At 32.5% G+C, this 24,752-nt stretch overlaps 2 protein-coding genes across 3 annotated transcripts in view; one reads left to right on the top strand and one right to left on the bottom strand.

The window, feature by feature from the left end:
- LOC113370685 (protein kinase C and casein kinase substrate in neurons protein 1) overlaps window positions 1-24,752 on the top strand; it is a 167,655-nt gene that overhangs the window by 21,187 nt on the left and 121,716 nt on the right. The window contains exons 1-2 of one of the 2 annotated variants that reach the window (XM_026611378.1): window positions 22,115-22,148; window positions 24,560-24,668. In XM_026611378.1, coding sequence (XP_026467163.1) covers window positions 22,130-22,148; window positions 24,560-24,668 — 128 coding nt within the window. In that variant the 5' untranslated portion in view covers window positions 22,115-22,129. Of the gene's footprint in view, window positions 1-22,114; window positions 22,149-24,559; window positions 24,669-24,752 lie in introns of those variants that run through there. The other variant, XM_026611379.1, reaches the window with a different exon arrangement.
- Window positions 13,605-14,933, bottom strand: LOC113371387 (craniofacial development protein 2-like). Its single transcript, XM_026612014.1, has one exon. It carries the CDS (start codon window positions 14,931-14,933, stop codon window positions 13,605-13,607), a length of 1,329 nt encoding a protein of 442 aa, XP_026467799.1.

The raw sequence follows: 24,752 nt of genomic DNA, 5'->3' as shown, positions 1-24,752 counted from the left end.
AAAACTAAATATCACTTCGATACCGATTGTTTACGTAAGAGGTTAGGTTGTTTATACCATCCGAACTGGTCGACGGCTCACGCTAGACGGTTAGGATTTGACTCCGCTTCAGAGAGGAGTTATATCCACTTAATAACTCCACAACTCCGACAACTTTGAAACATAATACTTGACACAAATGTGTTCTCTAGTGTGTTGTTTTGGATTTATTAAGACCTTGGAAATAGTTTACAAATAGTTCAAACATTTTTGTTCATTTTATTATAATACTTACTATTTTATGCATTTCAATATGAATACAAATCTCAAGTTGACAAAAAACTTGTGAATCAAAATAAGTTTTGTAATTAGTTTTGAAGAGAAAATATAGAATTCTTTGAATATGTTTATTTTATATGACAATAATGCCGTGAACCTTATATATGAAATAAGAACAAATCTTTGTGTATAATATTTTTCACAAAATAATAATACCTCACATTCTTTTATTATTTCCTTTTTGAGAATTAATTATACATCAGATAGTTTGATTAGCATACTATACTTTTACACAAAATCATAATTGTGTAAAAGTTCTAATATAATACTAAATATTTTTTAGCTGGTTGTATACCATTGAAAGAGCTCATTTACGGACAAACATTATCGTATACAAAATATAGAATACAAAATAACGTTATTTTAAGACATTATATACCTGGAAAATCCTAAAACTGCCTGTGAGACGAGAAAAAAACACTTCTTTCGACCCAAATCTTTGTATTAGTAAAAAATCTCAAGCAAATATCTGCATATGTTAACAGATTTAGTATCAGTTTAGGAAAGTCGGATATGACAAATCCTGTGAGATAACTCCACTCGGATTCACTCCGAAGGAGGAGTTGTATCGGAGTGATAACACCGGAGTGAGTTATCCATCTCTAGTATGCATGTATGGATACAATTTTCCAGGCACGTTTTCGGGCGTACGGATCAACCGATTTGAATGGTTCAAAAAACATTCGATTCCTATTGATAGGGAGATGAGCTGATTAGTTTTTGGCAAAGGCAGGACCTGCCGTTTCGGAGATACGGAGCAAAGGATGCAGAAAATAGAAATCGAGTTTTTGAGAGATCGGAGCATTGGATTTGAATGATCCAAAAAACATTCAATTCGTAATGACGGGGAGAAGGGGTGGTTAGTTTTTGGCAAAGGCAGGTCTAGCAGTTCCGGAGATACAGAGCTAAATGTGCAAAATATTGCAGTTTTTGAGAGAATTAAGCGTCCGATTTGAATGATTCAAAGAACTTTCTGCTTGTTTTAACAAAATAATAGATTTTAGAAAAAAAAAATTTGTCTCAAAATTAAAAATTTTTTTTTTTTTTGTATATCAAAAATAATTCAGATTTTTATTTTATTTCTGTTCTAATATACTTTAAACAAATAATTTCAACTTTCCAATTCAGTTTATATAATTCTTATAAATATTAGACAATGTTACAATATTTATAATAATCTATTTTAAAACATTTAATATTTTTCGATCATTTCGTTACGGTACGGGAAGTTCCAGCAATTTGCCTTAAGTCACGATGCCATACACCCCACTAGTTATAAGTCGTTTTGTAGAGCGTCGAATTTTGAATAAAACTCATTCATTTGTTCGCTAATAAATAAATGTCAGTAAAACAATTATTTTAAATTAGTGCGGTGTACGAAATGTTCGAGGAATACTGAATGTGTTCAAATAGATTATTAACTAGCTGTAAGTGGAATTCTGTCTTGAGGCAATTATGGCATCGTGCCTTAAGGCAAATTGCTGGAACTTCCCGTACCGTAACGAAATGTTCGAGGAATACTGAATGTTTTGAAATAGATTATTAAAAATATTGTAACATTGTCTAATATTTATAAGAATTATATAAACTGAATTGCAGAGTTGAAATTATTTGTAAAGTATAGTCAGAATTAAAAATAAAATCTGAAATATTTTTGATACGCAAAAAACTAAAAAAAAAAAAAAAAAAAAATTGGAACAAAATTTTTTTTTCCAAAATCAATTATTTTGTTAAGACAAGCAGAAAGTTCTTTGAATCATTTAAATCGGACGCTTAGTTCTCTCAAAAACTGCCATTTTTTACATATTTAGCTCCGTATCTTCAAAATGACTGGGCCTGCCTTTGCCAAAAACTAATAAACACTTCTCCCAATCATTACTAATTGAATGTTTTTTAGATAATTCAAATCGGATACTCCGTTCTCTCAAAAATTCGATTTCTATTTTCTGCACTCTTTGCTCCGTATCTCCGAAACGGCTGGACCTGCCTTTGCCAAAAACTAATCAGCTCTTTTCCCCATCAATAGGAATCGAATGTTTTTTGAATCATTCAAATCGGTTGATCCGTGCGCCCTAAAACGTGACTGGAAATTTGTATCCATACATACATACACACACACACACACACACACATCCATTTTTTCTGAAGTATGCCAAAACGTTCAGAAACCTTCAAAACGTCGAGAAATGTAAAAATTTTCAATTTCGATTTTCGGCCCATTACAATAACTTACCCTACGGGAAGTTAAAAAATTACCAATAAATATTGGATTCTAAAAATGTTGGGAGGCGATCGAATCTATGGCTCATATTTTTTGCAGTGTTGACCCCAAAAAAACGGAAAACTTGAGATTTACAAGAAAGCGGCCGCTTCTTTATAATAATTATTTAAAAATATTTACATCAAATTGTGAATTATTTTTGATCGTTTTTTGTTATTTATTGATTATATTTATCCCTCGAATGTTTAATTGCGGTGCGGAAAGTTCCAGCAACTTGCCTTAGGGCACAATCTCATGCGCCACTAGTTTGATATTACAAAATCAGTTGTAACAAGCACAAAAAAACTCCAGGATCAAGTTTACTTAGTGATCTCATATATAAATTTATAAATTGTAATTGTATTTGGTATGATAATTGTAAATACATTTGAATTCCATTGTATCATTATGGATGCTGCAATAATGGATGTGCTAGAATATTTACACATTAAATAAGATATTGATTGTTTATTCAAGAGATACCGCATGCAAGGGAATACTAGGATTCTTGTTCACTTTACTAGAAACGTACTAAATTGTATTGCTTAATCGAATTAACGTGTACACTTGCATTTGAACAATTTGTGCTGCGAGCTACTAAAAACACCAGTCTAAAAATTTGTACATCCAAATCTTGATAAGTGCTTTGTGTTTGATTAATTTTACAAGTAATGTATAAATTCGGTACTTCGAAATTGTATTCTTTTGATTAACGATTTATACATTTGATTTATTATAATCATGCCGGAAACATACATTTTATATTTTAATTACCCATGATTATAATGAAGCAATATTTTTATGCGCTATTAATATTATTTACTACGTTGGGTATGTGATTAAAATCAAGCGTAATGCTACATTTTAGGATCATTTTGAGAAAACTAAGGGTTTTAAAATGCGTTTTGCGAAATTTGTGTATGTGCAGATACATACGTATATGTATTGCAGTGAACTAGTTAACTGTTTTGGATATTTACGAAAATGTTCTGTTTATTATGACTATGTTCTGCGCTTTTTCGTTTTTAAAGAATGGAAGGTAGATCCAACCGTTTTCGAAATATGAAAGAAAAAGTACCAAAATTGTCGATTTGATATCAAAATGAGCATTTGGCATTTGCGCAACAAATTATCAATTTTTGCAGAAATAACTTTTTGAGTTATTAACTTTTTTATTATTTAATTTGAATCTTTGCAATCGTATGAACGTTTAGTACGCAAATTGGATTTGATTGAAAATAAAATAATTATAATATTTATATTCAAATAATTTATTTGCCCTTTATTAGTACAAATTTAAATGAATTTATAGAAATCGACCAATTTTCGTAGACCTCTGGGGGCGTCCACTGATCACGTGATTTTTTAGAGATTTTTAGACCCCCCGTCCCCCTTGGTGATACGTGGTGATATTCAAAATTAACCCTCCGCCCTTCAAACATCACGTGTATTTTTGATTCCGAGAAAAAATGGTTGAGTCAGTTATTTGGTTCAATCAGTTGACCTTGACCCCCTGAATTTTCAAAATGCCCCCCGATGGGGCGTGCGCTCCACGTTGGGATTTACTGGTGTAGACTAAATGTTTGAAATATCAACGAAACGACCTAAATATTATAATATTGTATAACTAATTGTAAGAGTAAGCTACAATTGGTAGAAAACTTAGAAATAGCAGTAAGGGGCCGTTCAAGTATTACGTAAGCACTATAGGGGGGCGGGGGGATTATTGATTTGCCTATTTTGCTTATTTTGGGTAACAACTTTTGCTTACTTTTGCTGACTAAGGGAGTAAAAAATTGTAATAAATCTGCTTACGTAATACTTGAACGATCCCTAAGTAGTTACAGGTTCGATGTCAACCTCGGCCAGCTTGATGTCAAGCAGTATATTACAATTTCACTTAACATTATTGATCTCAAATACCATTGTATAATTTTTCTTAATATTTTTCGCAATTGTTTGAATTACAATGTTATTGACAATGATTATATTTGAAATATAACTGTTTATTTTTCAGATTGAATTTTTTAAATTCAAATAAAAATTACAATACTGAAAATCAAAAAAATTTAAAACAAACCCCACCCACCTCATTTCATTTTTCTCACTGCTTACTTGCCATTTTTATTTTACTGACACGACCTGCCAAATTCCCACATTTCGGCTAACATTCTTTATTAAATGAAAAATAATTCTAATATAACTAGTTGGTATTGGTATTTTGCCTTGAGTCAAGTTACATGAACTTCCCGATATGTGTAAATAATCGACTAAATCTATGATAAATAAATTATTTTTATTAGTGATTAAAATTATTCCGAGTGGACGTTAACTCGGAGTATTTCCTAAAAGCAAATTTTCACAAATCAATAATTTATATGATTGAACCAGTTTTCGTAGGACTTTTTCTGCCGCGGAAATAATCTGATGATACCAAACAAGTGGTTCAAAAAGCGGAAGACAAAGCTGTCTACTTGGAAAAGCCTGGGGGACAGCAAGCGATATCAAATTGACTACATCATCGTCAAAAACGGATTCAAAAATAGCGTAAAAGACGTTAAGACTTCTCCAGGGGTCGATATAGATTCTGATCATAATTTGCTGACGGTCGATATGGAGACAAAACTGTAGAACATCCTCAAAGCGGGTAAAAGGAGACAGAGATGGAATCCGGAAAACCTAAAGAATAATAAAATCGTAGTGAGGAGAGAAGAGAAATGGAGACAAAATTTTGCGTAATGAAAGATGGGGAAGAGTCAGTAGAAAAAAATTTAAATAAGGTAAAAAGCGTACTTCTGGAAACGCTGGAAGACAACGTCGGAAAGCTAGAAAAAGTGGCTAGAAAACCGTGGATAACCCAGGAGATGATAGAGAAAATGGATGAGCGTAGAAAGTATAGGAATGCAGATCCGAGGATGTATAGAAAGTTGAATAATGAATTAAGGCGAGAAATGGAGAAGGCAAAGGTGAAATACATGGACGAAACGTGCAACAGGATAATGGAATATCAAAAACAACTGACTACTGAGCACAATCCTGAGAAGAAAAGAAAACTGGATCGGACCCCCTTTTGTTTTCCTGGAAAATCATTATCGCTTTTTCTTAGAATATTTCAATCTGGTACGGGAACCAGCAATTTGCCTTGAGGTACGAGCCATACACCACTAGTTTTCTGTAATATTTGAGAGTATTAGCGTACAAGGATGCTCTGCAAATCACCCTGTACAATACAACATACTAGTTTAATTTCTATTTATGATAGACTGTGAAGGAAAAATGAATAGTTTTTATCATGTAATGTAATATGATTTTTATTATTATTATTTGTTATATTATTATTATCGTATTGAATTTGATCAGTACTTACAATTAATATTATTATTAGTTCGTGTTGCGACTCCATTACGGCCATTTTTGATTTTGTACAAGCTTCTTACTTAATGACGGCTATGTTTTTCGTCTATATATATATATCTTATATATAAAATTCTTGTGTAATAGCGTATGAATGGTTAATCCTACTAAACTATCATTCGGATTTTCATGAATCCTCCTGAAGTTTGTGAAGGGAATTTTCTAGGATTTTTTGATTCATAGAAATATAGTTAGATTGTAGAAATAAATGGAAAAAATTACAAAAAAATGCTTATCATTAAAAACAAATGAAGACTGTCATTTGCCAAACATTTCCATTCACTTATAGGCTTCGACAATATTAAAATATAATAAATTCATGATTATAATTAAGCAAAATGTAATGTCTACATTATTATTGCCGAAAAGCAGCTGAGATGTTCCAAAAAGTAAAATAATATAAGATGCAAATAATATAACATGCGTCTGACAGGTGATGCAGTCTGCGCATGCGTCCCCATTGCACGAACGGGCACGGCGAATCGTGTTCTCAACGTGCGCGTGGTTTGCTTTTGCTTGCAATAATTTTGTTTGCGCACTTTGCGAAAAGATTCGCCGTACGAATTCGTGCCATGGAGACGAGCCATAAGTGATTGCGTTCAAACATATTCAATTTGACAGATGATTATTTTTTAACTGATACAGTCGTTCTGGCTTACTTTACTACCTAGACAATATTAGAATACGATGTGTTCATATTTATTTGCTTTACTAAGTCACAATACAAAAAAAAATTACTTATTCAAAAATTTATTTAGATGTTTCATTGTGTCAAAAATTCATATGTTTGGCATGGGGTACACGGAATACTTACTCAAGTCAATGGAGCGGTTTGGGTCTGAATTTTTTTTACTGTTTTTCAATTCGTATGGAATTTTGGAATTAGCTTCATCTTACTCTCAAGTTCAAAAGTGAAAACAATTTAGACTCCTTTGCCACTTCCCGATTGGATGACATTTCTTTTCAGTGGTGTAATTTTACTTTTTTCAAAATAACGTTGGATATTGATAAAAGAACTAATTATAAGAGAAAAATGTTTAATAATGTTTTTCAAAAGAGCAAATACTTTTCAAGTTGCTGGCTACTGAAAATGTTTACGTTTTTCATCGTTTTTTGCTAATATCATGTAATGAACAAAATTATATCATCTTAATAAATCGCTATTTTATAATGTTCTAGGAACAATATTAAGTTAGATATGAAAATGGATTTTTATTATGCTCAAAATAAGCTTTAAAATGAGTACTTCTGCGTGTAAAATGAGTGGGCTATCATGCAAATAAAAGACACATACAATGTTTTTTTTTTCATTTAAATCAAATAGTTTGAGTGCCATTTCCAGCAAAATAAAAAATAATTGTTTTCCATCTAGAATTAACTTGGTTTAGGAGATCTTGATGGATTCTAGAAAATACCACAACTTTAGTACAAACGATTTTCAAAAAACACATGATATCATAAAAAAAATCCATTAAAAAAAAACAACCAGTTTCTCATTATAATATCTCTGAAAGAATACGTATAAAAGTATATATATATATATATATATATATATATATATATATATATATATATATGAAAATTTAAGGTATTTTTCTGACTAATTATTGCTTTTTATTATTTTTCTGTTACACAAATATTGATAGAGGTATGATTGTTTAAAGAGAGCGTGGCTGTCCAACCAGAGGTTTCGAGCCCTTTAGCCCTTCGCCGTTTCAAAATAAGAGAAGTTACGGTAAAATTTATGATAGAGCAAGTTGTAGGTCATTTAGTCACCTTTAAAATAGTATATTACAAGTTATGATAAAATCAGAATTAAAAGCGTTACAATCCAAGTAATGCGGGTAGTGGTGACGGAGTCCAAATTGTTTTCACTTCTGAACTTAAGGGGGGAAGTCCATATAGACGCTTAAAAATAGGTCATATTTTAAACATATTTTTAAACGTGATGGAATTATTTTATTGTTTTTAAACTTTAACACAACTTTATTTAACCCTTTTAGAGTACAAAAGAAGATTTTTTTTTTTTTTTCAAAATGGCGGCTCGGGATAACATTTTGTGGACTGCCTCCGGCGCGAGGTCCAAAACTGCTCCATTTATCACTCATCAACCATCGATCTGAAAAAAAATTGTTTTAATGTTTTCTTTTGAGAACATATTATTGGAAAGGATAAACCTATAAAATTTTAAAAAACTATAAAATTCAATGAAAAACAAGCATTTGAAAAAAAAACTGAATTTGTGGCTATTTTTTTGACATTTTGGACCCCAAAAAATACTTTATCAACGCGAAAGATCTAAAGATTTAGGTTTATCCTTCCGATAATAATATAGAGAAAGGCCTCACTAAATTTCAGACAAATCGATACATAACTTTTTGAGCTACAACACGAGCAGTTTTTGAAAACACAGTTTCGAGATAATCTCGTTTAAAGATTTAGTAAAGGAAAATGACCAGTTTTAGTTACTTACCGATTAATCTGCATTCCCAGGTCTATTAAATAGTCCTTCCTTATCTTCACAAAGCTGATTTTCTGTAAGTTGTTGTTGTTTGCGAGCTGTACGAGCATCTTTTATTTGTGAAAGGCTGCTACGATCCTGTCAAGTTATTCGCGCCTCATCAGTATTATCAGCATATGCTTTAGCATAAGTACCAACAGTCAAATTCAGAAGGTTCATTATTCTTAATATTGAACTCAAACCTTCATTAAATATCCTAGCTGCAATATATGGTGAAATTTCAACTACCCTTTGTCCACAATGTGGGTCTTTTGGTGATAGTCGCCAAACTGTCGCGTTGAAACTTTCATTCGCGTTCTGCGTATGATCACCAAGGCATGGTTCAAGTAAATCGTCTTTGGACAAATCTTCATAAATTGGTGAAAGATGCTGTTTCATTTCTTTACCAAGTAATGGAGCTAAATCTACGTCTAGAGGATCTTGACCACTGGCACTTTTATTATGACTTGTACTGGCGTCAATTTTTTCACCTGATTTATCACTAAACTGATTGCCCTGATAAGGTCTTTTTTAGTGTTATTTTGTGCAATATTACTTCATTACTTCGCTTACCTTTTAGATAATTCGGCATTTTTAACTTCCCGTAGGGTAAGTTATTGTAATGGGCCGGAAATCGGAATTGAAAATTTTTACATTTCTCGACGTTTTGAAGGTTTCTGAACGTTTTGGCATACCTCAGAAAAAATGGATGTGTGTGTGTGTGTGTGTGTATGTATGTGTGGATACAAATTTCCAGTCACGTTTTAGGGATCAACCGATTTGAATGGTTCAAAAAACATCCGATTCCTATTGATAAAGAAAAGAGCTGATTAGTTTTTGGCAAAGGCAGGTCCAGCCGTTTCGGAGATACGGAGCAAAGAGTGCAGAAAATAGAAATCGTATTTTTGAGAGAACGGAGTATCCGATTTGAATGATCTAAAAAACATTCAATTAGTAATGATTGGGAGAAGTGTTTATTAGTTTTTTGGCAAAGGCAGGACCAGCCATTTTGAAGATACGGAGCTAAATATGTAAAAAATGGCAGTTTTTGAGAGAACTAAGCGTCCGATTTAAATGATTCAAAGAACTTTCTGCTTGTCTTAACAAAATAATCGATTTTGGAAAAAAAAATTTGTCCCATTTTTTTTTTTTTTTTTTTTTAGTTTTTTGTATATCGAAAATATTTATTTTTAATTCTGACTATAGTTCTAATATACTTTACAAATAATTTCAACTCTGCAATTCAGTTTATATAATATTTATAAATATTAGACAATGTTACAATATTTATAATAATCTATTTGAAAACATTCAGTAATCCTCGAACATTTCGTTACGGTACGGGAAGTTCCAGCAATTTCCCTTAAGGCACGATGCCACCCACCCCACTAGTTACGTATTGAAATGAACTGAACACTACGAATTTTCCAGCTAAACTAACTATATTTCTCGACTAACTTTTGTTCGTATACCAATATTACACATGTACTAAGGTACATAGAAGTCTTCTGGTTGTAGGACAAAAGAAGTATTTCTAGTTATTATAATGGAAGAGACCCTTTCACTTGAAATTTAACAACACGCTTGATCGCTTGACAATGTTAGCTATGACTTTGTTAAAGAATAAGAGACAAAACTAATAGAATAAGAAAATAAGAGATTTTTTTTGTTGACTCGTCAATATACGCTCAACATACTATACTTGCAGATTATCGAAGAAAAAAAAATCAATTTTTTGAAAATTTTATATGGACTTTCCCCCTTGATTAAGATTAGCATATTTCCAAAACTTCAAGCTAATTAGAGGAATAAATTCACTGGGCATACGCCTCTCCTAATTATTGTAGTAAATAATTTTGTTTATAGTAGGTTGAATAGAGCATATGTGAACAAGATTTGACAAATTAATTCACTTCAAATATGAACTTAAGTAATAATGTATATTGAATTATTAGTGAGAAAAATGTAATTTAGATATTAAAATACTAAAAGCCAGTTAAAATATGGTAGGAAATTATAAAAATTATAGGCAACATTATTGAAGCAATTATTTTGGGTAGAAAAATCCAAGGTGATATTGTACCTTTACCTTTACTTTACTACTTTATATATTTATTAACTTCCCGTAGGCCGTAGGGTAAGTTATTGTAATCGTCCAAAAATCGAAATTAAATTTTTTTACATTTCTCGACGTTTTGAAGGCTTCTGAACATTTTGGCATACCTTAGAAAAAATGGATGTGTGTGTGTGTGTGTATGTATGTATGGATACAATTTTTCAGTCACGTTTTCGGGCGCACGGATCAACCGATTTGAATGGTTCAAAAAACATCCGATTCCTATTGATAAGATGTGCTGATTAGTTTTTGGCAAAGGCAGGTCCAGTCGTTTCGGAGATACGGAGCAAAGAGTGCAGAAAATAGAAATCGAGTTTTTGAGAGATCGGAGCATCCGATTTGAATGATCCAAAAAACATTCAATGCATAATGACAGGGAAAGGGGTGATTAGTTTTCGGCAAAGGCAGGTCCAGCGGTTTCGGAGATACAGAGATAAGTGTGCAAAAAATGGCAGTTTTTGAGAGAACTAAGCGTCCGATTTGAATGATTCAAAATACTTTCAGCTTGTGTTGACAAAACAATTGCTTTTGGAAAAAAATTCATTCATTCTTTCTTTTTCTGTATATCGAAAATAATTCTGGCTAGAGTTTTAAAGCTCACTTATATGCTTTAAATGAATATTTTTGACTATGTGATTCAGTCGAGTTATAGTGATCGCAAAAAAATCGAAAATGAAATTTTTTATAAATCTTTACGTTTCAAAGGTTTCTGAATATTTTGGCATACCTTAGAAAAAATGGATGTATGTATGTATGTGTATGTGATGTATGTGCGTGTGTGTGTGTGCGGAGACAAATTTTCGTCGACGATTTAGGGAACACCGATCATCCTGTTTGAATATTTAAAAAAACATTCGATTCGTATTGATAAGGAGACGTGCTGATTAGTTTTTGGCGACGGCAGGTTTAGCCGTTCCGTAGACACGGAGCAAAAAGTGCCGAAAACGGTAACTCAGTTTTTAAGAGAACGGAGCTTCCGATTTTAATTATTCAAAAAAGATTTTACTTGTATTGACAAGGTGAAGAACTGATTAATTTTTTGGGAAGGCAGGTCCAGTGGTTATGGACTTTCAATAAAAATAATGCCTTAAGGCAAATTGCTGTCACTTCCCGTATCGTAACGTAATGTTCGAGGAAACAAGCAGAAAGTTCTTTGAATCATTTAAATCGGACGCTTAGTTCTCGCAAAAACTGCCATTTTTTATACATTTGGCTCCGTATCTTCGAAATGGCGGGGCCTGCCTTTGCCAAAAACTAATAAACACTTCTCCCAATAATTACTAATTGAATGTTTTTTAGATCATTGAAATCGGATGCTCCGTTCTCTCAAAAACTCGATTTTAATTTTGTGCACTCTTTGCTTTTTATCTCCGTAACTGCTGGACCTGCCTTTGCCAAAAACTAATCAGCACATCTCTCTATCAATAGGAATCGAATGTTTTTTGAACCATTCAAATCGGTTGATTCGTTGACTGGAAACTTGTATCCATACATACATACACACACACAATCCATTTTCCTGCGGTATGCCAAAATGTTCAGAAACCTTTAAAACGTCGAGAAATGTAAAAATTTTCAATTTAGATTTTTGTTGCATTACAATAACTTACCCTACGGGAGGTTAAAAATGTCATTTTGCGGTCAAAAATGTTTATTGGATATAATAATAATAAATGGTAGTCTGCCCGAAGGCAGGTCCATGGTGTGAGAGCCACCACAACAAATGATTTCCTTCCCCTTCATCCCATTACCACTATTCCCTATCCCAACTTTTTTTTTCATGTATTTTTCTTTCCAAACTTCTGTTTCCATTCTTCTTGATCATGTGCTTCGGCTTTCAGTTCCCTGTATTTTCTCTTCTCGCGTAAGTCGTCAATCGTCTGCATTCTTCTCCTTCCCATTCCTTTTGTTCCTTCTATTTTACCCTCGACGACGTCGTGTAGGAGGCACTCTTTTTGCGATCCAGTTTTTTTTCCTTCTCAGAATTGTGCTCAGTAGAGTCCTTTCTCCGCCCACTCTTCTCAGGACTTCTTCATTTGTTACTTTGTCTGTCCACTTTATCTTTTCCATTCGCCTCCAGCACCACATTTCAAAACTCTCGAGGTAGTTTTTATCGACCTTTCTAAGAGTCTATGTCTCCGATCCGTACAGAGCTATGCTCCATACGTAGCACTTTATTAGTCTCTTCCGTAGGTCAAGGCTCAGTTTGCTCGTCAGTAGCGTTCTCTTCTTTCTGAATGCCGCCTTGGCGCTTGCGATCCTTGTCCTGATCTCTTTCGTGCAGTATCCGCCTCTGGTTAGTATGCTTCCCAGGTATTTGAAGTGATCCACATCTTCCAATTCTCGATTTTCTACTGTTATCCTCAGGGGGTTATTTGTTTTTGAGATTCTCATCACTTTCGACTTGTCTATGTTGATTTTCATTCTTTATTTTCTACCCACTTCGACGATTATGTTCATCATATTTTGCAGCTCGGTTTGGTTTTTCGATATTACTACTAGATCATCAGCATACTTTATGGTGGTGATTCTTCTTCCTCCAATCGAAAAATCTCCTGCGCCCTCAAGTACCTCGTTGACGAGCCATTCTCCGTACAGGTTGAATAGGATCGGTGACATACAGCATCCTTGCCGCACTCCTCTGTCTATTTCAACGCTGTTTGTATCTCCCTGGTTCATTCGAACTTTTACTTTCTGACCCATATACAGATTCTGGATCACCCTGCGATCCCTCCAATCGACGTTAATAGATTTTAAAATTCCCATAAGCATACTCCAGTTGACTCTGTCAAAAGCTTTCTGCCAATCTATAAAACAGAAGCATATGTCCTCGTTAACGTCGAGACATCTGTCCGACATTATTCTCAGTATTCCAATAGCGTCCCTGGTGCCTCTTCCTTTTCTGAAACTAAACTGGTCTTTGCTCATGTGCTGCTCAATCTTATTTTCGAGTCGCCTCGTAAGAATTTTGGCCAGAACCTTTCCGGTGTGCGAAGTTAAACTGATCGTCCTGTGGTCGCTGCATTTATCGCTTTGGGCTTTTTCTGAAGAGCTATCATCGTGACATCCAAAAAGTCCTTTGGCCATTCACCCGTTCGATATATTTGATTCAACAATTTTGTCAATTTCCTTAATCCGGTGTTGCGCAGCTCTTTCAGTAGGTCCGCCGGTATGTCGTCATCTCCCGTTGCTTTCTTTCTTCTCATCTCATTTATTGCTCTCTCGACTTCGCTTTTCAATTTGCACGGTCCCTTGTCGTCTTCGCCCATTTCTTTCTCTTCTTCCATCTCGATATTATTAGGACGATTTTTTCTATCGTACAATTTCTCAACGTATTTTTCCCATACACTGAGAATTTTCTTGTGGTCACTCACTCTATTTTCATTGTCGTCTTCTATTTCGTATGTTTTTCTGCTTTTTCTGTCATTCCAGTTCATTTCCTTTGTAGCCTGAAACATTAAATAATACCTACCATGTATTTGGTGTTCCATTATCTTGTTGCACGTTTTGTCCATGTATTTCACCTTTGCTTTCTCTGTTTCTCGCCTTAATTCATTATTTATTTTTCTATACATCCTCGGATCTGTATTTTTGTACTTTCTACGCTCATCCATTTTCTTGATGATCTCCTGGGTTATCCATGGCTTTTTAGCTACCTTTTCTAGCTTTCCGACGTTGTTTTCTAGCGTTTCCAGAAGTACACTTTTTACCTCATTCAAATCTTTTTCTACTACCTCTTCCCTATCTTTTATTACGCTAAACTTCGTCTCCATTTCTCTCCTCACTACGATTTTATTGTTTCTCAGGTTTTCCAAATTCCATCTCTGTCTCCTTTTACCCATTTTGCGGATATTCTTCAGCTTTGTCTCTATATCGACCGTGAGCAGATTATGATCGGAGTCTATATCGGCCCCTGGAAAAGTCTTAACGTCTTTCACGCTATTTCTGAATCTGTTCTTGACGATGATGTAGTCAATTTGATATCGTTTGCAGTTTCCCGGGCTTTTCCAAGTATACAGCCCTGTCTTCCGCTTTTTAAACCACGTGTTTGTGATCATCAGATTATTTCTGCGGCAAAAATCGACCAGCATATTTTCTCTGTCGTTCCTTCTGCCCAATCCGTATTTTCCGACTATCTTTTCTTCTGATCCCTTTCCGACTACTGCATTAAAATCTCCCATAATCACCACGTTGACCTTTCCTTTGCCTTCCTGAGACAGCATCTCGTCTATCTGCTCGTAGATTTGTTCTACCTGCACCTCGTCGTGGCTCGATGTCGGCATGTACACCTGCACCACCATCACGTCCATCGGCTCCGCTTTCATTTTTACACTCATCAAACGATCACTCACACAGTTCACATTCAGCACACTCCTCACCGACTTGTTTCTCACCATGACTGCCACTCCTCTCTCGGATTTGTCTCTCACTGGAGTGATACATTGTGAAACCGTCCGATTCGGTTTCACCTTGTCCCTGCCATCTTACCTCGCTCAGTTCCACGACGTCCACTTTGTTCTTGACAATTTCCCTCTTGAGGTTTTCTAGTTTTCTTGCCCTCATCATTGTCCTGACGTTCCAGGTTGCTAACCTGAAAGGCAAATCGACCGCAGTTTTGTTGCTACTTTCGATGGCTTCCCCCTCCATAGCCTCCACCCGGAGATCCGAACGGGAGGTTATTACTCCGGAATATTTTACAGAAAAAGAAGTCATAATTGGAACCATTTTCTCGTAGAATGCTCTCACGCCTACTCTGGGAAGAATGTAATGTATAGTATTCCCCTTTTCCTTTCCACATCGCAGCGCCCGGACCAGCTGCACCCGTCATTCTTGTCGCGCTCCGGACTTTTTGATCTGGAGCATCATTTGCTCTGCGCCTCCAGTCAATACTGATTTTGCTGTTTCCAGCTATTCGTTGCCCACCCCCCCACGACGAGGACGTCGAGTCAGTTCGGGGAGTTATTGGATATATGTACATCAAATTATCATATATTTTACAGAGATTTTATCAATGTGTACATTCTGTGTAATTTTTTTTGGTTTCGTACCAAGATTTTTAATTACGGTACGGGAAGTTCCAGCAATTTGCCTTAAGGCACGATGCCATGCACCCCACTAGTTCTTTCTGAATTTGTTATACTTTTTAAAAGATTTCAATTTTCAACACGTGTATCTATGGCTATGGCGTGTTGAAAATTGAAATATGTTGTTCATAACAATTAATGTAAAAAAAATTATTTGTTAGTGCGTGAAAAGGTGAAAATGATTTTTCATTTCCCATTTTCTACCAGTGCGGCTTTTTTGACTACTTTTATATTAGCATCATTCGAAAGCCTGTACATTTTTCTTTTATTATTCAAAAATTCATTTAAATCTAAGTGGAAATTTGGGAGAAAAGTTGGAAAAACTTAAGCTAGTACGCGCGCTGCCGGTACAAGAACACCCATATAAAGTCGCTTTGCAAGAGCGACGAGCAGGCATAAGGCTCGTCGTTAGCGCGCGTCCCGACAAATTCTGTATATAAGTATGGAAATATTTATGAAAAACCAAAATTTATTTATATCTTGTATATAAGTATATTCATTAGTCATAATAAAAAATCCAACGCGCCGAATAAAACAATAATTATTATTATTGATTATTTTCATTCGCCGTATAAGTTCTGACTAATATATTTCAATGTATGAAAAACTTGATTAATTAATTAATTATTGTCTTAATTATTTTTCAATTATAAAAACTATATTGAAAAATATATCTATGTGAGCAATTTGTTTACACATAGAATTTCACAAATTATAATTATTGTGGTTTTCCATGGAGAATGGGTAAAATAGCAATTATTATTTTTTGAATCGATATTAGTTTTGCAAAAAATATATTTTCTTTTCTGTGCACTATTTATAACTTGACTGAAATTGCAATAATTTTACATTTTAGTGATAATTTTATCATGCTATCGAAAAATTGCAAGTATTACAATAAATATTTACATAGAAAGGGAATTAAATTGAGAAAACTGTGGATGATGCAGAATTGTATAGTAGTTACATAGAAAAAATAATTATAATTGTTTTTACTATTCGCTGAAAAAATAATAGTTGTCATTTGTATAGCCATAATTATAATTTTAACAACAGATATATTTTTTGTAATATACTTTTAATACTTAATATATTTTTAATACTTATATACTTGCGTTGAATGGCTATGAAATGATTCTGACATATATTTTTATCGATTTTTTATTTAATGATAACTATATAATATAATAACATTGCAAAAAATAAAAAAAGGCAATGAATTAAAATTAAAATACTTTTTATTGCCGGCGTAAATATATGAAAAATATTGAAATCTTAAGTTTTTCATACATTTACATATATTAGTCACAAGCTTATACCCTTTCATATTTTAATGAATGAAAAGATTTTAAGATTTTAATATTTTTCATATATTTACGTCGGCAATAAAAAGTATTTTAATTTTAATTCATTACTTTTTTCACATTTTAATTCATAATTTTTTCACATTATTTGTTATGAACAACATAGACAAGATCAGCACAAATAGAATGACGTTAGCAGTTTTTCGGTATCTCTCATATTTCCGACAAAAAGTGAGTTTGAAAAAAGGGGCCACTTTCACATGTTTTCACTGATATCTCGGCCAAATGATGAGCTACGGATTTGAAATTTGGTATTTCGAATTTTCTCGAAAATACCTATAAAATGGCATCAAAATTATTTAAATACCAGGGTGGGCCCCATTCTGTATGGAAACACGCCCAAGACCATTTGGAAAATCAATGTTTTAGTCGCGAATAAACAAAAAATCATTCATTTATACATCCACATCTACAGGTATGACTAAAAATATTGTATAACCCTTAAATGCAATAAATTAAATTGAGCTATTGGAAATATATTTGTTCTATAAATATATAATTATAGCGTATAATTTTCAATATACAATTTTATTGAACATATTTAAATAATTGTTAAAGGGATAATTAAAGTGTTAACTGTGGGAATTGAGAATAATTATTTTATTTGAAGCTGTTCTACAATTAACATCACTCATATTTTGGTGTAAATAGTAATTCGAAAAAAAAATATTTATTTTTAACTCAACGGTATAAATATTAGTATAGGATATTAAAAAAACGTAGATGTGGGTACAGAACAACGTCTGTATATATATATATATATATATATATATATATATATATATATATATATTCGATTTTATGCATAATTAAAAGCAATGAAAGTAAAAAAAAATCTTAATAGATCAAATTATATTTAATATTATATAAAGACATATTACACCGTGCAAATATTTTTATTGAAATGTTGAAGATAATACTATCAATGATACATATTTATCAGTGCTGTATTATTATAAAATATTAACTGCCATTACATCACCATGACGATACTGAAACTATAAATTTTTATTAAGATGATTTTTATCTTATCTTGAATAATTTGAACTAGCGATAATGCCACACAGCGCCAAATTGCTGCCTCTCTTTCTATAAATAAAATTATTAAACGATATACTCCGCTTTATATGAAAAAATTATGTTACAACAGAAATATGAAAATTACGTTTTTTTATAGTACTTTATTTAAAAAAATATAGAGAAGTATTCTTTTTTCCAAAAATGTAAAGAAATTAAGAATAAAAAACTTGAATTTAAATATTTAAATATTTAGTTCTTTGGCTGTCTAATGAACAGCTTTTTAAAATCAGCTAGCTTAGATTATTTAAAAAATCTAGTCTAATGACCTGCTTTTTAATTAACTTTTTATAGTAACCCGTATTTATAGTAATGCGCCGAAAATCGGAAATGAAAATTTTTGCATATCTTCTAGTTTTGAAGGTTTCTGAACATTTTGGGCGCACGGATCAACCGATTTGAATGGTTCATGATTGATAGGGAGATGTGCTGATTAGTTTTTGGCGAAGGCAGGTCCAGCCGTTACGGAGATACGGAGCTATGTACAAAAAATGGCAGTTTTTGAGAGAACTAAGATTCGAAAAACTTTCTGCTTGTGTTGACAAAACAATTGCTTTTGGGAAAATAAATTATCTATTTTATTTTTTTATTTTTTTTGTAAATCGAAAATAATTCAGATTATAATTTTAATTCTGGCTAAAGTTCTAAAGCTCATTTATATACTTTAAATAATTTTAACTTTGTAATTCAGTTTATATAATTCTTATAAATATACTTAAGACAGTATCCATATCAATCTAATTTATTTGAAAACATTTACTCTTCCTCGAACATTTCGTTACGGTGCGGGAAGTTCTAGCAATTTGCCTTAAGGCACGATGCCATACACCACTAGTTAATATTGTTATTAGTTCGCGTTGCAATTTGATTACGGCTCAATTTTAATTTTATTCAAGCTCTTTGCTTAATGACGTATGGTTTTTCGTCTATGCAGAAGGCTTTTCGATTATATACATTAAAATCAATATAATTGAAACTAGTTGAAAGTGGAATTTGCAAGGCAATTTACTGCTCGAAATGTGTAATAATTGACTTGAATAATCTAAATTGGGATATAGATATTTAGATAAAATTTTCATCTGCTTATTTCGAAAATCAAGTTTTCGCTTTCAATTAAATCTTATGAAAGCAAACTTATAAAAAAATTCTAAATATAAAAACTCAAAATTTTCAAGTATTTTTTTTTCAAAAATTTCAAAATATTCAAAAATCTCATTTTCAAAAAATCTTTAAAGTTTTCAAAAAATTCTAAAGCAATTTGCCTTATGGCACGGTGCCATGCACCACTAGTTGTTTAGAGGAAAAATGAAGTGAAATTGGCAGATAATAAATTGTACGTATTGATGGACAGTATAAAGATGCTAGTGTTATGGTATAATGTTTGGTTTACACTGAGATTGAAGAATCGTCTATAGTTTCCGATTGAAGAAGGGCAGAGCGTGTTGTGTAATTATATTTATGGGTCGATTCTACCGTAAAATGGATCAATGTTATGGCAGGGCTATGTTACGTTCATTTATTCTTGTTAACTTCCCGTAGGGTAAGTTATAGTAATCGTCCAAAAATCGAAATCAAAAATTTTTACATTTCTCGACGTTTTGAAGGTTTCTGAACATTTTGGCATACTTCAGAAAAAATGGATGTGTGTGTGTGTGTGTGTGTTTTGTATGTCCGCTTTTTTTCGTCCACGTTTTCGGGCGCACGGATCAACCGATTTGAATGGTTTAAAAAACATTCGATTCCTATTGATAGGGAGATGTGCTGATTAGTTTTTGGCAAAGGCAGGTCCAGCCGTTACGGAGATATGGAGCAAAGAGTGCAGAAAATAGAAAGCGAGTTTTTGAGGGAACGGATCAACCGATTTGAATGGTTTAAAAAACATTCGATTCCTATTGATAGGGAGATATGCTGGTTAGTTTTTGGCAAAGGTAGGCCCAGCGGTTCCGGAAATACAGAGCTAAATGTTAAAAAAATGGCAGTTTTTGAGAGAACTAAGTGTCCGATTTAAATGACTTAAAGAACTTTCTGCTTGTTTCAACAAAATAATTGATTTTGGAAAAAAAAATTTTGTGTTTATTTTTTTTTCAAAAATTTTTTTTTGTAATTTTGTATTAAAAATTCAAAAAATCACCCCAGCTAAGCACAGTCTAAGCGCCACTCTGGTACAAATGTTTACCCAAGTGCGTTTAGACTGTTTATGTATTGGGGCACTTTTCCAGTTTTGTGAAAATTATTGAAAAATGTGAAAATGCCGCCAAGCTAAGCACAGTATAAGTGAAAATGTCGCACAGAATGATTTGCAAATGCGTTTAGACTGTGACTATGCGGGAGCACTTTTTCAATTTTGTGGAAATTTGGCAACTATTTTTTTTTTGAAATTTGATTCGAAATGAAATGACGATTGTTAATGTTCTGGAGGTGATAAATTGATTTATTTATAATTAACTTTCCGTAGGGTAAGTTATAGTAATCGCACAAAAATCGAAAATGAAAATTTTTATATATCTTTACGTTTCAAAGGTTTCTGAATATATTGGCATACCTTAGAGAAAATTGATGTATGTGTGTGTATGTGTGTGTGTGTGCGTGCATTTGTGTGTGTTCAGATACAAATTTTCGTCGACGATTTCGGGAACCGGGATGAAGCAATTTGAATAATTCAAAAAACATTCGATTCGTATTGATAAGGAGACGTGCTGATTAGTTTTTGTCAAAGGCAGGTCCGTTCCGAAGATATGGGGCAAAAAGGGCCAAAAACGGTAACTCAGTTTTTAAGAGAACGGAGCGTCCGACTTGTATAATTCAAAAACATTTTACTTGCATTATCAAGATGAAGATTTGATCAAATTTTCATGAAAATAGATCTAGCGGTTTCGGAGATCTAGTAAAAAAAGTAAAAAAAAAAATAACATTTGGCGGTCAACAATAATCATTAGACATTAGACATATGCACATCAAATTATCAGATATTTTATAGAGATTTTAACAATAAGTATACATTTTGTTAACATTCCTATGGGTTCCGTACCAATGCTTATGCGTTAGACAGCGACGCGGCGCTTACGCGCTTCGATATTTAGTCTCTATGCATTAAAGCAGTACGATTGCTTTGAAAAAAAGTTCAGAATTTCCAAAATATTTCAAAATAAATTTTTCAACAAAAAGTAAGTTTTTGTCAAAAATTTATATAGTTCCTCAAAAATCTATTTTTTTCAGAGTAAATTTTTTTCAAAAATGTTAATCTTTTCAAAAAAAAAAAAAAAAATTTGGTACGGGAAGTTCCAGCAATTTGCCTTAAGGCACGATGCCATACGCCCCACTAGTTTATCTATGGTAAAGTTCCAGTTTGCATATAAAATGCTACTAAATAGTGTCAAAAAGCCATGTTTCAGGAAGTTTTAAACATAAACTGCAACTTCACTCGTATGCTATCAAGCTATATCACAGATATTCAGTTTTCTAGGTTAGTCTTTCTATTTAAAACGCCTGACTTTACAGCAACCACATCCTATAAGATTAGTTTATTTTTCGGCAGAATCGGTTCCTTAAAATCTTTACCTTCTGATGATGTAGGGCATAAACTTTGAAATTTATATATAAAATTGAAATTTGCGTGAAAAATTGGTTCAACAATAATGCAACTGCAATAGCAGGTAACTTGCATTTTGAGTAAAATGATGTAATCCTATATTATAATAATGTTTGAGTTAATCATCCTGATTAAATAATCAATTTATATTGCAAATAGCCATATGTATATACATATTTTTCTTGATTAAAGGTTTTATTAATTTTATTGTAACACTAATACCTTATATTACTGATCTATCAGTTATTTAATTATTGTCTGCATATAGTTCATTGTAGCAATTTTTACATCTATTTAATAATACAGGTATAAAGTAATACTACTATGACTTTATTCGCGCTCTGCACTTGCTAGTGTAACATGCGTACTTCTTTCTGCGTCTATTTGCAGTTTCACTACAATACGAAATGATGGTCAAATCTAAAGGTACGTGCTTGTACAATAAATGTTCACAAGCACTTTGTAGATTAGCTTATACTTTGTTATTACTATTATTATCTCTTCTAATGTTGTCACGATCGACTATGACGATTAATAATAGTATACAATAAATTGAGATTCGCACATTTAGCCGTAATAATGCGGGGATACAAAGAATGTATTATTTTTAATTTTATTGCACTAACAAAATTTGCGTTAGCGTTGTAACATTTTGTTGTTTTATTGTTTGCTAACTTTATACTGACATGCTTATGGTAGTAGTAACTTTGGTTAAGTGATGTAAAATTGAGGTATGAAAGTACAACCAGCTAAGTTTACTAAATTCCAATTAATGAACTGTATGCTGGATAGAGAAAAATACAAACAAAAAACTTTTGTTGCATTCATATGTCGTAAATCGAATGAATGAATAAGGAACCATAGTTGCCTCATAGTGGTCAATGTTATTTTCACGCGCATTCTTAGGGCGGATTCTGTCGTAAAATAGACTATTGTAATGGCAAGGCTATGTTCGTTACAATTTTTATTCAAAATGGTACTAAATATTGTGTAAATATCATGGATTTACTGTGCGATTAGGCATTTTACACATAAAATTGAACTTAGCTAATATGCAGTGTTAAAACGAAATATCGAGTACTCAGTAAATATCGATATTTTGCTCGATAAATTTGTCGGGTTTGAGTTTCTTGGAACCATTTAAACTTTAAATCAATTAATCGCTCAGAAGAGATGTTTCTCTAGGACCTAAGTCGTTCTATTGAACAAGTGTCGAAATATTATGTTGACCCGTCATTAAACTGAATATTTATTGCTTTTTAAAGGGCTTCATATTGCACTTTTATGTAAACTTGTAATGGCTTTTTAAACTTGCATGGTCGCTAAAATTATTTGTGCAAAAAATATTCAACTATTATAAAATATTATTTTACTTAACCACTTGCATCGTAATGCTTAGAATCGCCAACGACGTGGTATGCACGTCGTTATGCGATTATTAAAAAAAGAACGATGTGCATGGCTATATTACTATATTTGTCTAATTTTATTACCAATCGATGCTCTATATTCTCTTCAAAAAACTATATTAAGTACCAGGTCGATAATAAATTAGTTTAAAAATACAAATCTTTTCCCGACTTCTCTGAGACATCGAACAACACTATGTTAGTTCGAGTTACACAAGACCGTTCTAGTACACGAGTCGGTAAATTTCTTGCTAGCGCAAGTGGGTAAAAAGTATTGCATTTTGAAAATAGTATCAGACCATTATATTGTTTTGACTAAAAATACTCTACTGTTATAGCTTGTTATTTTTTATTTAGAAAAGTACCGAATATGAAATTAGCATTGAAAAATTACTCTTTCAAACATTCTAAAATATTGAAAATGATTATGATTTAACACATCAGATACAAACAACATAATTTAATGAGTTTTTGGTCTTTCTTGCACATACGTTTGATTTTGATGAAAAGTACTAAAACTTCGATAGTGGGTAGTATTGATGCTTTTGCCACGTTATTTTTTTGGACATCTATATTTTGCTTCGATATTTTTTTTAGCAGTTAGTATCGATATTGTGTCTCGATACCTCTAACGCTACTCATATGCCACACCAAACATAGTTGCAATCTAAATCGCCTGACAGCAACCACATGGCTTTTGACAGTATTTAGTACCATTTTGTATGAAAACTGCTACATAACATAGCCTTGTCATAACATTTGTCTATTTTACTGCAATATTGGTTGCTAAATCTTGAAATTATCTATTTATATTGTTTTGTACTTTTATTATTCATTTTATCTGGCATTTCGTTTTATATATAATATGTAATTTTAGTCGTGTAACTTATGCAATCAATTTTATTATTCTTTATATTCTTCATAATGCACTTTTTTTTCTTTATTATCAATCGTTACAATATAGCCTGGTCAAATTACGCATTCAAGGTTACTATAATTCATAATGGGCTGTAACTTAGCAAAATTGTTTAAAATACAATTATAAAAGAAATCTAAAAATCGCAAAAGGGTCATATTTTTGACCTTTGACTTTGTGCCATTTTTTAGCTCGCATAGGATCCATGAGGACTTTTGAGATCTTTTTTATAATTGCATTTTAAACAATTTTGCCAAGTTACAGACCGTTATAAATTATAGTAACTTTCACCCTGATTTTAGGTTTAAATTGACCGGACCAATAGCAGTCAATTTTTATATTATATTAGTACTTTTTATTTAAAGAGATATTTTTTTATTAATGGGAATATGATTAAAAATAATATACAAAATACAAATGAAAACACTAGAGTTTATGAGTCAAATATGCTGCATTTTACATTGCCAAACGTTTGAAATATCATCAAATTTAATTTTGTATCTACATTTTAGTTGCCCCACGTGCCCCCACGCCTGAAGACCATCTAGATCAGACTACTGTAATAAGGGATCCACCGTACGCTATTAGCAGTAGGTTAGATTCCCCAGGACGTTCACACAGGTAGTAGCTTCAAAACCGTCTATACTTCACCCAATGTAACAATAATATTTAAAATCGGATGTAGTTTTTAAAATTTTTGATTAA

Source organism: Ctenocephalides felis, unplaced genomic scaffold, assembly GCF_003426905.1.
Source record: "Ctenocephalides felis isolate EL2017-DRISC unplaced genomic scaffold, ASM342690v1 CF-g0.4_SCAFFOLD_01492, whole genome shotgun sequence".
Classification (NCBI taxonomy): domain Eukaryota; kingdom Metazoa; phylum Arthropoda; class Insecta; order Siphonaptera; family Pulicidae; genus Ctenocephalides; species Ctenocephalides felis.
The sequence above is the reverse complement of the archived record's forward strand: the minus strand, read 5'-3'. Positions and strand labels throughout refer to the sequence as shown.

Coding starts and splice junctions, on each gene's coding strand:
- LOC113371387 (XM_026612014.1), bottom strand. CDS start 14,933: ATGAAAGCGGAGCCGATGGACGTGATGGTGGTGCAGGTGTACATGCCG.